Source organism: Mus caroli, unplaced genomic scaffold (assembly GCF_978045245.1).
Source record: "Mus caroli unplaced genomic scaffold, Mus_caroli_1 scaffold_20, whole genome shotgun sequence".
In the NCBI taxonomy this organism is placed as follows: Eukaryota; Metazoa; Chordata; class Mammalia; order Rodentia; family Muridae; genus Mus; species Mus caroli.
In genome coordinates, this window is record NW_028227275.1 from 4334519 (window position 1) to 4348783 (window position 14265).

At 49.0% G+C, this 14265-nt stretch overlaps 1 protein-coding gene across 1 annotated transcript in view; it reads left to right on the plus strand.

Moving 5' to 3' along the window:
* Afap1l2 (actin filament associated protein 1 like 2) overlaps nucleotides 1-14265 on the plus strand; it is a 95201-nt gene that overhangs the window by 54736 nt on the left and 26200 nt on the right. The window contains exons 2-4 of the mRNA XM_021151564.3: nucleotides 2924-3052; nucleotides 8671-8745; nucleotides 9917-10011. Coding sequence (XP_021007223.1) covers nucleotides 2924-3052; nucleotides 8671-8745; nucleotides 9917-10011 — 299 coding nt within the window. The remainder of the gene's footprint in view (nucleotides 1-2923; nucleotides 3053-8670; nucleotides 8746-9916; nucleotides 10012-14265) is intronic.

Below are 14265 nucleotides of genomic sequence, written 5' to 3' on the forward strand. Positions count from 1 at the left end.
CTGGTTGACACAAATCTATACTACTCCCCAGCTACTTACTATTCCAGAGGCTGAGTTAAGAGGATTTCACATCTGAGCCGGCCTGCACAACAGAGTGAGTTCAAAGCCAGCCTGGGCATTCAGTGGGACCCTGTCTCAAAATGTAAGAAGAGGCAGGGATAGAGTTCAGTTGGTAGAATGATTGCTAAGCTTGTGTGAATCTCTGGGTTCAATCCTTATTCTGAAAAATTGATGATGATGATGATGATGATGGTGGTGGTGGTGGTGATAAAGGTGATAAAGTGGTCCAAGGACAAGGAAAGCAAGAGCCAGTGCTTGGCAATCTAGGGTCTAAGTTTTAGAACAGTAGTCCAAACAGTGAACTTTGTAAGTTGGCTTCAGTCACACCAATTGAGGGAAGAATTATAAGCTAGGAAAGCCATAGGGGACATAGCTCAGTGGTACGGCAGCCCAGCATTCGTGAGGCCCAGATCCCAGGTGGGTATGTCTGAATGTATATATCTGTGAATGCACGCATGACAAGACAAACTAGAAACATAGAGTGGATCCTTTCCAGTGTTTCTGTGAGGTGGGACATGCCAGGTTGTCAGTGGCTTCCCGTCAGTTCTGACCCAGAACCCGTGGAGAGCTTTTGTTACATAGGACGTGAGTGGGTTTGTTTTCTTTCATTCTCCCATTTAGTCAGTAAATACTGGACATTTTGTGGGTACACACACACACACACACACACAGAGCCACAGGCAGCTCCAGTCAGCATGACAAGCAGGAAAAGCTCTTTTGCAGACATCCATGAACAGGTTTGTATTTTAGAGGGCTATGTATCCACACAGGAATCAGCCTTGGAGTCCAGCATTTCAGTGGAGGAAGAACTCTTCTTAGCCCCCTTTTAATTGAAAACATTTTTTTCACATAATATATTCTGATCATGGTTTCCCTTCATCTCCTCCTGGGTCCTCACACTTCCCCATACATCCAAATCTATGCCGCCTTCTACTCTCTCTACAGAAAAGAAACAGACAAAAAACAACACCAGAATTAAAAACAGATAAAAAGCACAAGAAGACTCACACACATAGGCACACACAGACACACACACACAGACACACACACACATACACAGACACACACACATACATACACAGACACACACACACACACACAGACACACACACATACACACACACACAGAGAAACACACACACACAGAGAAATACACAGATACACACACAGAGAAACACACACAGAGAAATACACAGACACACATACACAGACACACACAGACACACACACACATACACAGACACACACAGACACACACACATACACACACACACAGAGAAACACACACACACAGAGAAATACACAGACACACACACAGAGAAACACACACACACAGAGAAATACACAGACACACACATACACACACACAGACACACACAGAGAAACACACACAGACACACACACACACACAGAGAGAAATACACAGACACACACATACACACACAGAGAGAAATACACAGACACACACATACACACACAGAAACACAGACACACACACAGAGAAATACACACACACAGAAACACAGACACACACATACACACACAGAGAGAAACACACAGACACACACACAGAGAAATACACAGACACACACAGAGAGAAACACACAGATACACACACAGAGAAATACACAGACACACATACACACACACACACACAGAGAAACACACAGACACACACACAGAGAAATACACAGACACACACACACAGAGAAACACACAGACACATGTGTGCATTCCCGTGAACACATCCCATAAAAACACAAAAACAGAAACCACAACATACAAGCAAGAGTCCGGTAAGTTAGAACATGCCCTAGCAAAGCAGTGAGACCCCCCCCAACCCCCCCCCCAAATCTGCAAAAGCACCACTGAGTTCATGTTGAGTTGGTTCTCTAGTGCTGAATGTGGGGCCTGCCTCTAAGTGTGGCTAATATACCCAATGAGACTCCGTTAGAGAAAACTGCTGCAAAGGGAAAAGGTTGTCTTGGTTAGGGATGGGAGCTTGTGTTTGCTTCTCCCTCTCAGCATTGAGACTCTGTCTGGCTTGGCCCCGGACAGGCTCGGGAATGCTACCATAGGGGCTATGAGTGCCAATGTCTATCGGTCTTGTGTCTGGAAGATGCTGTTTCCTTGGAGTCATCCATCTGGATCTTATAGTCTTTCCGCCTCCTCTTCACCGTAGCTCCCTGAGCCCTAATGGGGGAGGTTTGAAGTAGGTACCCCATTTAGGACCAAGTGCTCCAAAATCTCTCACTGTCTGTACTCTGTCCATCTGTCCAACTGGGGCTCTGAATGACCTCCCATCTCCTGCAGGCAGAAGCGCCTCTGATGGTGGTGGACTGAGGCACTGATCTGTGGTTGTAACAGAATGTTATTAGGAGTCATTTTATTACTATGTTCCTTTAGCAAAACAAGAGTATTTGGTTTGACGGAAGGATCTTTTTTTAAAAGTATCTATTTAAATGACTTGAGAAGATGAAGTTGCAAGACCAGTGTCCTTTGGAGAGAAAGACAGAGTGATAAGCATTGCCCCGGCCATAGCTCAGCAGGCAGCAAAGGCCTTTGGAGGGTGTTTTCTTCTCCTTGTTAACTCTGTGAAGTCAGACATAGGAAAAGGAGGTGACACCCTCAGAATATTGGGCCAGCCAGGCCACCATCACTCCTTTAGCAACGGGTAGGCCTGTGGCTCCCTTTGAGATTGTCTATCTTAAACTCAAGGGTGTGTATTTCTCCCACCAAGACCCTGAAGCTGAGAATAACCTTCCCAAGCCAGTGTTTCTCCCAGGCCTCTCAGGAGGAGCCCCTTTCTACTGGGTCTGCAGGGAAGCGTTCACTAAACTCATTCTCCTGTGTTCATCTCTAGCCCTGGAGCAGCTGCTGACAGAGCTGGACGACTTCCTTAAGGTCCTCGACCAGGAGAACCTGAGCAGCGCAGCCGTGCTGAAGAAGAGCGGCCTGTCGGAGCTCCTGCGGCTTTACACCAAGAGCAGCAGTAAGTATGGGCCTGGGGCCTCAGGCAGTCCATCCAGCGTCCAGCGTGAGCTTTCCTCTCACACTTCCAGAGATCAGCTACCTGAGAGCAAGGAGTGGGCAGGGCTGGCTCTTCCTGAGGACTTTGTCCCTGGCGTGTTCTCACACAGCCACCTCTGTGTGTGTGTCTGTGTCTTCCATCTTTCTTCAACTAGGGATCACCCTGGTAACCTCAGTTTTAGGCTCCATGCCCAAATAAAAATTCTGGGGACCCTGGAGTTTAGCATTCAATGTATGAAGCAGGATGGAGGGGGTCAGGGAGACACAGTTTAGCTCCTAACAGTGGTACCTGCTAACCTGATTTGGCTGGAAACCCTCAAAACACTTCACACCACACATCGGCTGGCAAGTGGTAATTTAAGCGGGGTATTATGTTCAAAGCCCTCTCCCTACTGGTTAAAAGAGAAGAGACAGGAAGTTGTTATGAATATCGAGGGCTTCTTTGTGTTCTGGTCCAGGAGACTGTACCTGTATGAACTGTATGACCTTCAAGACAACCCTGAGCAGTTGGTGCTGTTCCCACAGGGGACTCAGACCATGGAGTTTAAATAAGTTGTCTAGCATTCTATAGCCCGAGGGGAGAAGAAAATATACCTTTAAGGTTAGTGGCTACAGAAACACGAGTTCATAATCTTCCACCATTTTATAGTACAATTAACATACAATAAGGCACACAGACCATAAGTATGAAATCCAGAGACTTTTGATCATTGTAGACACCAGAGTAACCCCTATCTAAAGCTAAACAAGATACTCCTGTCATCTGATGGGCTGGGAAGCTGGCTCAGTCAGTCAGTCCTTACAGCACAAGATTCTAAAGTCCTGCGATCGATCCCCGGCACCCACGAAGCCAGGCACTGCAGCACGCGACTGTATTCATTTCCACGAGGAGGTGGAGATGGCCACATTTCCACGGGGTGCCGGCCAAGAAAATTAGGTGGGGAAGCAATTGAGAAAGATCTTCAGTCTCAACCTCTGGCCTTCATGTGTATCTGCCCAGGTGAGCTGATACTCACACGCACACAGACACATGTGTGCACATGCACGTGTAAATAAAGACTCGCACACACACATAGACATTTACAGCAAAAGGCTAAAAGCAATTAAAGACCAAGATTTCTAGTTGACCTCTGGCCCCCACATGCATATGCATATGCATATACATATGCTGTTTTTCTTAAATTCAGTCTTGCCCTGTTTCCTGTAATCTCCCTTTTATCTCTACTCCGAGCGAGGCAGGCATTGCGCTGGTTTCTCTCACCTAAGACGGTTCCTGTTCTGGAACTGTGTGTAAATGCCATCATACTGTGTGTACCGCGACTTCCCCTGGAGACTCGCGGGAGCTGTGGGTGCACTGCTACCTTGTTCGTTTCATCGCTGGAGTATGTACTTCTTGTTGTCTGCTTAGGTGCTACAATGTTCACGTGTTTTGGCTGCAAGGCTTGGCGGTCTCTGAATACTCCTGTATAATTCTTCTGGTCAGATGGCTTCATTTCTAGCAAATTCAGAATTGCTTTTATAAGAAAACCCTCGTGAACTGCTGACAGCTGAGTATAGTTGATTTTTATGTCTGGCGTTTGTGAGTAAGCAGGCTGTATGGGGACATCAGAGGGCACCAGGTCCATCTGCCTCTTGGCAGGAGTGGCCACTGTCCCTGCCAGGGAAGGGAAGAGTGTACCTGTTCCAACTGTCACAATCTGGACAGATCCCTGAATCTAGCCTGAATCTCACGGGCTGCTTTTTGGGGTCTCTCTATCCTTGTTTGCTTCTGGTAGCAAGTGTGTTCTCCCTGCAGAGCAGAGATGTGGTAAGCTGAAGTGTTTCTAGATTCCTGCAGGCCTTCCCTTCTGGAGGAACCACGCTGGCTAGCCACTCCCTATCATCAAGAGCTTGCCTTTCCCCTCACCCGGTCACTCACCCATGGTTCCCAGGCTCCTCCTCTGTAGCAGTGTGTGCCCAGACTGCACATCAAAGAAGCGCTGGTGGGAAGCAGAGGGGATGCACAGTACAAAGAGGGAAGGCTGGAAAGGAATGAATCACCTCACAGAGGACTCATTGATGGAACCCTTCAAACAGCAGGATCCCAGACCTTTAAAGATGCAACACTGTAATGTCTTATAAAGACAGCCGTGTGAGGAAGCCTGTCATCACCTGTCTGACCTGTGGCTCTTGGTGCCTGTGTCCTGGCCTTTGGGATCCCTTTGGGCTTAGCATGCTGCACAGTTCCCTGTGGGGTAGCCTTTGCTCTCTCAGACTTTTCCTATTCATCCTCTGCTACAGATTGATGGTGGGGAGCTATGGGGATCTGGGTCTTGGGGATCGGGGGTACCTCCCGAGATCCCCAAGACCTCTGATGGATGTGTTCAGCCATATTGAGGCTCCTGACCACCTCTTGAAATTCTCAGGGGTGATACTCATGTATCAGTTGCTGCTACGCATATCTGAGAACTTTGCCTTGTGGTCCTCCCTACACTGCTTAAACCATAAAGAATTAACACAGATGGTACTAACTGTGCCTAGGACCATGTGGATGTGCACAGGGCCTCGGATTATGTCGTTTAATCCTTATCTCAATATTTGTGAGGAGGTTGGTGGTGTGGCATTTACCAATGAAGGGACCAGGGCTTGGCAAGTCACCCAACCAGAGGTCCCAAGTTGAGAGTGTTGGAGCCAGAGTAGGCAGACCTAACCATTGTGTTCCCCTTCTTCCCCAGTCTGTCTCACTGGATTAAACTTGCCACTCAAGATCGAATCCTACTACACCCCCACCCATTGTAGCATCTGTCTTCCTCCTGACCTCCCTGCCTCACCATGCATCTCTGCAGACTCAGCCCACTCTCCAGCCGTGAAGGGGAGGCGGCTACTCTGCTCCCTTCAAGATAGATTGTGGTCCTCACATGTTGGGTGCAGTGTGAGAGTCTGTGTGTGTATGTTCATGTGTGTGCATGTGTGTGCATGTATGTATATATGCATATGTACATGTGCCCATGTGTACATGTGTGTACATGTGTGTGCACCTATGTGAATGTTTTCATAATTTTCAAATGGAATCATCTATCTGGCTTTTCTTTTTTTTTTTTTTAAAGATTTATTTATTATGTAAGTACACTGTAGCGGTCTTCAGACACACCAGAAGAGGGTGTCAGATCTCATTTCAGATGGTTGCGAGCCACCATGTGGTTGCTGGGATTTGAACTCAGGACCTTCAGAAGAGCAGTCAGTGCTCTTAACCACCGAGCCATCTCTCCAGCACCCTATCTGGCTTTTCTGTGTTTTAATTTTTAGCCAGTAGGCCCCTGTGTTTGTGGCTGATAGTAGGACATGGATTGAATGTTCTTCTAACAGAGACTTAGCAGTCTGCTATGCCATGCCTTTGCCAGTGAGAAACATGCCTCCTGTGTTCCCTGTCTCCAGGGTGTTCCAGCCATTGTCCCTCTCACAAGAGGCACTTTACGTGCTCTGCCCAGCCGACTGTAGCCAAAATGTTTAGACTTTCCTCCTACCTGACCCCAGTTCTGTGAGAAGGGCCACTCTCTGCAGATGACCGGTCCCCTTCTCCCCTGTCAGTAGGCTTTTCAGTTGTAGCGAATAACACAACCAGTATTACAATGGAATACAATTACAATTATACGATAAAACAACAAATAACATCAATGACCGAAGGCAATATTACAATGAACTTCATGTAAATTTCTACTTATGTGCTGGGACTTACCCTCAGGACAGTGGACGTGCTAGAAAGAAGGATGGGTTGATGTAAACTTGTCCTCAAAATCAAGGCCAGCATGACTCTATTTACAGTCTCTGGTAAGCCATTTGCTCCTGCAGAGCGCTGGCGAAGCGTCTGAACTTGAGGTGCCGTGGTCTGCTTTGCCATTGCTGTATCCCCAGCCTTTGCGTCGCTTGCCTCTAATCTTTGTTAGCCAAAGGCTAATCTTACTTTTTCCATATTCACTAAATTTGAGTTCTGTTCGGTCAAAGCAAGCAGGCTTCTACCTCTATCACTTTCCATCTGAGCAGATAGGACAACTGAGGCACAGAGGTGAGATGTTCTTTCCAGAGGTTGCTGCTCATAGCAGAGCTTGGCAAACCATCTCTCACTTCTCCCTAGCTGGTCCCTAAGATGATCAACCCCTATCACATTAACTGAGATATCTGGGGATGGGGCAATATTGCTTAAGGTCCCAGCATGGCCAGACACTGAGATAGCGCTGCCGAGGCTGATAGCTGAGGGCTCATCTGGCCTCCCTCTCCTGGACCCTCCAGGTTCCTACACTTGATCTTAGCCAAAAGGCCGAGAAGCGATCCCCTCCAGGTTCCTAAGCTTCTTTTCAGGTCACAGTCAGCAGTCTATGGCCATAAACAGAAGAGACTGTTTTTGAAAACTGGATCCTTTGGCAAAGGTTTGCATTGGATCTGTTGGCTCAGGAACACTGTCTAACCACAGGAATTTACTGGCTATGTGTTGCTAGGAAATGCAAATTAAGGCCACAGAGGGACCATCAAGGGACTTCGAGAAAGAGGACAAGCCATGGAGAGTTTCCTAGGTAGCCGCCAAGGATGGGGGTAGAGAGGCTAAGAACCAGGCATGTAGCAGGAGGCTGTCTCCTCTCTGCCAGCAGGCACCAACCAGAGCAGTGACCTGACCTATATAGAGACTAGCAATTTAAAGGAGGGCATGATTGTATTACTACACACTTGTCTTCAGGACTGAGCAGAGGGCTGGTGCTCCCTGCCTTCTTGTCCTGGGATGATTTATTCACTCAGCCACCCCTTCTCCCCTAGTCGAAGCTGACCTCCCATCTCCACCCTGGGCTTTGGGAGGGTTTTACCAGGCCCTCGGTGAGGTTTGCTTTAATCTAGACACTTCTGATTTTAGTCCACTGTGATGGTTCATGTCAGGATGAGAAAGGCAGATAGGAACTAGTACACAGTGCCAAGGGGATCCAGAGACATCTTTAGTTTGTGGGATGTGCTGTAGCCCTTTGAGAGATGGATGAATGCCCTTCCCTTTGCCCTTTGCCCTTTGCCCTTTACCCTTTACCCTTTACCCTTTACCCTTTACCCTTTACCCATTCTGATCCCGAAGCCTTCCTCCTCCTCCAGCCTTCCCTCCTCCACTCCCCAACCCCAGGGTAGTAGAGCCAACAGCCAGCACCTTGCTGTTTCTACACTAGAAGTCTGCCACCTGTCCCTAGGACTAAGTCTTTATTCAGCTTGAAATCCTAACTGCTCCTTTTCCATAATCATTTAATTTTATTTCACACCTATGGGTGCTTTGCCTGTGTGTGTATCTATGTATATCACCTGCACACCTGATGCCCGCAGAGGCCAGAAGAGGGCAGCAGATCCCCTAGGACTGCAGTCACTGGCAGTTGAGAGTCTCCTGTGGGCACTGAGGATGGAACCCTGGTCCTCTGCAGGCACTGCAAGTGCTCTGGGTCACGGAGCCATCTCGCCAAACCCTGCCAAGTGTCCTCCCTGGTCCTGAGCATATGAAAACACCTTAGGTGGATGCTGTCTCTTTCTGGAGGCACCAAGTCACATGAAGCCACATCTTCCCTGTCTTTCCTTCTGCAGGTTCTGATGAGGAGTATATTTACATGAACAAAGTGTCAGTCAACAGGGAACAGAGCTCAGCATCTCCAGACAAAGGTATGGGGGACCTTCGAGCCGGGCTGCCTGGCTTCAGACAAAGGAGCCAAAGCCTCGCCCATCTTCCTCGCCCCTCCCAATAGTTCTCAGACAGGCCCTGGGGCTTATTTTTGGAATCCACATTTTGGTTAATGGTATTTTTGGGTTTATATATTTTTGGATGTTTCAATGGGGCCACCACCTTCTTGTCTATTGGTGGAGAAATCTGTCCCTAAAATCTCTTGGCTTTTCCCAGCATCATTGCAGGAAGAGGAAGTCGTAATTCAGACATTCTAAGGAGAGCTGATCCCACGGTTCCAGCCCTGCCTCTCTGGGTGAAAGTCTGCTTGGGAGGAGGGGGAAGAAATGGTCGTGTCAGCAACTGTAGTGTTGAAAGATGAAGCTCTCAGGGTACTCTCAGGCAGCGTGGGTTCTCTCCTCGACAAGGGCCTTGTCTCTGGCACCTTACCCTCTGCTGAAAACTCATACTTTTAAAACCTCTGGTGTGTGTCTGGCCCACCATGTTAAGAACATTCAGCATCAGGGGGCCCCAAGAAAGCTTTCTCTAATTCCCAAACTTAGAGAGGGGTGGGAAGAGATTCTCCCAAAGCCTCAGCCATGTCCTGAGAAAGAATTGCCTTTGAGACATCAATAAGCCTGCGCTGTCTTGCTAGGCTGGTTGACCTATTCTCCTTTGGTGTGGTGTCCACGCCTCTTCCCCACGCTCCCCTGCCCCCATCAAGTCAGGAGCTGAGACACTCATGAGGTTGGAGTGCCAGTGGCCACTCTGCCCAGGGTCACTTGCCTTCTGGGCAAACGGTGGGCGGAAAGAACCACAATCCCTAGGTTGGTGCTTTGTGCGGCTCGATATAGTGGCTGTCAAACCGCTGCCCCACTCACTGAAGCTCTGTGGCTGGGCCATTTTTGAAAACAGGGGAGTTAGAGGAGGGCAGCAGAGCCTTCCAGAAACCCCATGCTGGTTACTTCTGAGGAATCCACATAGGGCTGGTCACTGCTATGTCCTATTCCTGGAGGGGGAAAAAACAACTTTGGCTGGAGGGATGGCCTGCCTGGGTAATTAACACCTGCTCAAATAGAATACAGGGAGAGGGACCGGACAAGTGAGCAGACATTCCTGGGTAATGAGGACCTGCCTCTCTTCACCAAAGCCTTCTCCTCTTGCTGCCCACAGTTCCCGAGGAGCAGGGTCCACTGACCAATGGGGAGCCCAGCCAGCATTCCTCAGCCCCTCAGAAGAGCCTTCCAGACCTCCCTCCGCCCAAGATGGTGAGTGTCAGGCCAGGCCACTTGATCATGGCTGTCTGCCTGTCTGTCTGCCTAGCCTCTGACCCATTTCGAGCACAGTCCGCATGCAGGACACAGGAGGAGGAAGTCAGAACACAGGAAACCTGACCAGGACACTCCAGGTGCTCAGAGCCACGGGCCTGGGGAGCCTTTCTCAAGTGCCTTTGTCAAGGGTCACCTTGTACCTAACACTGCAGGGCCATAAACAGTTCTGGTCAGCAGTTCCTGTGTCTGTGACCTTCCAAACAGGTGTGGTGGTTCATGCCTCTGATCCCAGCACTCAGGAGGCTGAGGCAGGAGGATCTCCATGAGTTTAAAGCTGGCCTGAATGACATGGTAAGTTCCAGGTCAGCGTGGCCTAACAGTGAGACGTTACCTCAAATACACAGAAGAGAAAAAGGAATGTGTACCACACTGTACCTCATACTTGAAGCCCACCAAAAAGTCAAGTAAAGCTTAGAAATAGACTTCCTGTTCCAAACATGGTCCCCAGGCTTCACTCCCCACCAACAGCGGCAGTGCAGCCTCCTCAGACTGGGTTTTCACTCACTGCCCCCCTGCCGCTGGGATGGGTTCTGCCTCAGGGTCTTTGTACTTTCTGGGCTACTGGCTTGTCCTCTTCTCCTGACCTGAATGATGACGAGGCCACTTACTCCTGTTCTGCCTCTGTTGAGCTGCTGTCCCTTGCCGCTTCTGACATAGCTGTTTCCTTGTTCATCTCCTTCATCAGATATAAGCTCCAAAGGATAAGAAGAGCGACTTTCACCAACCACCTCATACCCCGTGTACCAAGCAGGCCATAGAGAGCTCAGTTTGTAGGCCAGGCTGGCCTCAAACTCAGAGATACACCTGCCGCCTGAGTGCTGAGATGAAAGGCTTGACCACCACGCCCAGTTTGTTCCTTGGTGTTTAAGTGACAGCTATGCTGGCATCTGTCTGACCAGATGGTCACATTCAATGGGTTACGCTTATAAAAAAAACCGCTGTCTCTGCCACACTAAGGCAAGCTTTGGTGAGATGAGTCACAGTGTTTACATTTTGGGTATATTAGGCTTCTGTTGCTGTGGTTGACACTGGAATCAAAGGTGACTTGGGGAGGAAAGAGTTTATTTCAGCTCCATCACTGAGGAAAGTCAAGACAGCAGCTTAAAGCAGAAGTCTAGAGGCGGGGACTGAAGCGGAAGCCAGGAAAAGTATTGCTTACTGGCTTTCTCCCCCTGATTTGTCCAGTATTGCTTACCTACACCATCTAAGGCCACAGGCCCGGAGTGGCACCTCCTACAATGGCCCCGGGCCCTCCTACATCAAGCACTAATCAAGAAAATGCCCTACATACGTGACTACAGGCCTATCTTACAAAAACATTTTCTCAATTGTTGTCCCCTCTCTTTTTTCTTTTCTCAAGACAGAGTTCCTCTGTGTAGCCCCTGACTGTCCTAGAACTCACTTTGTAGACCAGGCTGGCCTCGAACTCAGAAATCCGCCTGCCTCTGCCTCCTGAGTGCTGGGATTAAAGGCGTGCGCCACCACCGCCTGGCCCTGTTGTTCCCTCTTTTAAGATAACTCTTGAGCTGGGCATGATTTTGCTGATGTGAAATGCCACCTACCGAGCCAGATACTCCTGGGTCAATGCAAGGGGGGATGATATATTCAATAGGCAGAGTTCTCCTGGCACTGAGTCTTTAACTATTCTAGAGATCTGTGTCCCATAAACACAGTATATAAAGCACAGGCCGAGAGCCTGGGCTTTGGTCATAGTTCTAAAGAATCCAGTCCAGTGGACCCAGAAGCCTCTGGGATTCACGGCATTACCCAGCATGAAGATTGAAGGGTCTCCATATGAGGGCAAAGGGCAGGGTAGACATGGTCCTCTCCTGCTTCATCCTTCCTGCTCTGACTGTGATGGGGCGGCTCAGGCCTGTCTGAGTGAAAGTCGGTGCTCGAGATGGAGACATTGTCACTGCCCAAGAATAGTTCAGTCTCAGGAGCCTTTCCGAGGCGTGGTAATTGTCCTGTGGACAGACTCCAGGCCTGGGGACCGTTCCAGCAGCACCAGCTGACATTACAGTACAGGGCCCTCCCTCTACCAGATGGACTTTCTTTGCTAGAAGGGTATGGCATGTCTAAGGCCTTCCAAGATTTTTCCTAGGCACCCGCTACTGCCCTCCAGTGATTCCAGATGTGGGGTGAGGAAGGGTGGTCTCTGCTCCCCAGGCCCTCTCTTTCCCACCCGCACATGCATGCCCATGCTCGGGGCCCCTCAAGCCTTCCTACTCTGCCCAAAGCAGTAAAAGTCTTAGTCCCGTGTTTCCAGAGGAGCAGGGTCAAGTGGATCAGGACGAGGAAACACAAGAGTCATGGCTGCCTATGCCTCCCAGGAAGATCTCATGGCAGTTCCATCCAGCCTTCCTCAGACAGAGATTCCCTCCTCCCTCTCCTGACTCTACATGATCAGTGTGCTATGGGGAAACTTTCACCCAAATATTGGATCCATAATGCCTGTGTCTGGGCCAGGATGGTGGTCCTTGTCCTGGCCTTGGGATGCTCGTCAGCTCATCCCTAACTCATCTCTGGTGGCAAGGTCCTCACTGTAGTCCCCATAGTCAGAACAGGTCCTTCCAGCCGTGGAGGACAGCCAAGGATCTGGAGCAAACTTGTGGGTGTGGACAGTGACTCACAGCTTAAGTCTTTCCAGGCTGTAGGCTGCACAGCCAGGTGCTGCGGTCACTGCAAGAGAAACAGATGTCCGCTGGCCACTGTACCATCTTGGCAAGCGCCACCCCTCCCCCACACGCCTCCTAAGGCCTGACCATGACATTAGCACTGATCTCAATGGAGTTCCTGGTAGGGAAGCAGCTGACATGGCATTTTCGCGGTCAGTGTGGCCCCAGAGTTTTCCACAGTGGGTTGTTCCCCAGGGAAGGTTGTACGACTGCCTTGGGCCATCTAGGACCATGGAGCTTAGGAGTGAGTAGCTGAGATAAGAGACCCCAAGGGGCCATAGATTCCTAAAATATTTGCCGGCTGGCCCTTTGGAGAACAAGCAGAACTGTGGCTCTTGGTAAATCCTGCAGCTCACAGTGGCTTCTTCCTTGTCTCTTCCTCTGATAGCTGGTTATTTCAGCACTGAAATCCAATCTCCTGCATCTTTGGTTAATGATTTTACCGTCTTCGGGTTACTGTTGCTGTGAAGAGACGCTGTGAACCAGAAAGCAAGTTGAGGAGGCAAGGATTATTTGGCTTATACTTCCATATTTCTGTTCACCATTGAAAGAAGTCAGGATGGGAACTTAAACAGGGCAGGAGCCTGGAGGCAGGAGTTGATGCAGAGGCCATGGAGGGGTGCTGCTTATGGGCTTGCTCATCATGGCTTGCTCAGCCTGCTTTCTTATAGCACCCAGAACCAACAGCCCAGGGAAAGGACCACTCACAGTGGGCTGGGGCCTCCCCCACTGATCACTGATAAGAAAATGCCATATAGCTGGGGTCTTATGGAGGCACTGTCTCAGCGGAGATTCCCTCCTCTCAGATAACTCTAGCTTGTGTCAAGTTGATATAAAACCATCCAGGACAATCATAATCTTTGCATCTTTTTTTTTTGTTTGTTTTGGTTTTTTTTTGTTTTTTTGTTTGTTTTGTTTTTTTGAGACAGGGTTTCTCTGTGTAGCCCTGGCTGTCCTGGAACTCACTTTGTAGACCAGGCTGGCCTTGAACTCAGAAATCCGCCTGCCTCTGCCTCCCAAGTGCTGGGATTAAAGGCGTGCGCCACCACGCCCGGCATAATCTTTGCATCTTGATGCTGGTGCTTAACACAGTGGACCTTATGGTGCTGATACTTAACAGAGTGGCTCTTCTTCCTTAGTCCTAAGACTTTAGCGTCTCTGTCCTTCAGTATCTAATGATGTCACTGTGTCTGGGATTATAGGACATACACGTGGAACTTTGCTGTTTTTATATTTTTTTCTTTAGGCTAGTAAATACAGACATTTACCGAACACTTCATGTTGCCCAGCACAGTTTAAACCTCTGTGTTTTGCAAGTGACGGACATTTCTGCTTTGTTTTTTTTTATACTACAGCCTAAACAAATTGTATGTAGGTTTCTATTGCTGTGAAGAGACACCATGACCTCAGCAAGTCTTATAAAGGAAAACATTTAATTGGGGCTGGCTTATCGTTTCAGAGGTTCAGTCCATGACTTGGGTCATGGCTGGGAACATGGTGGTGTGCAGGCAGA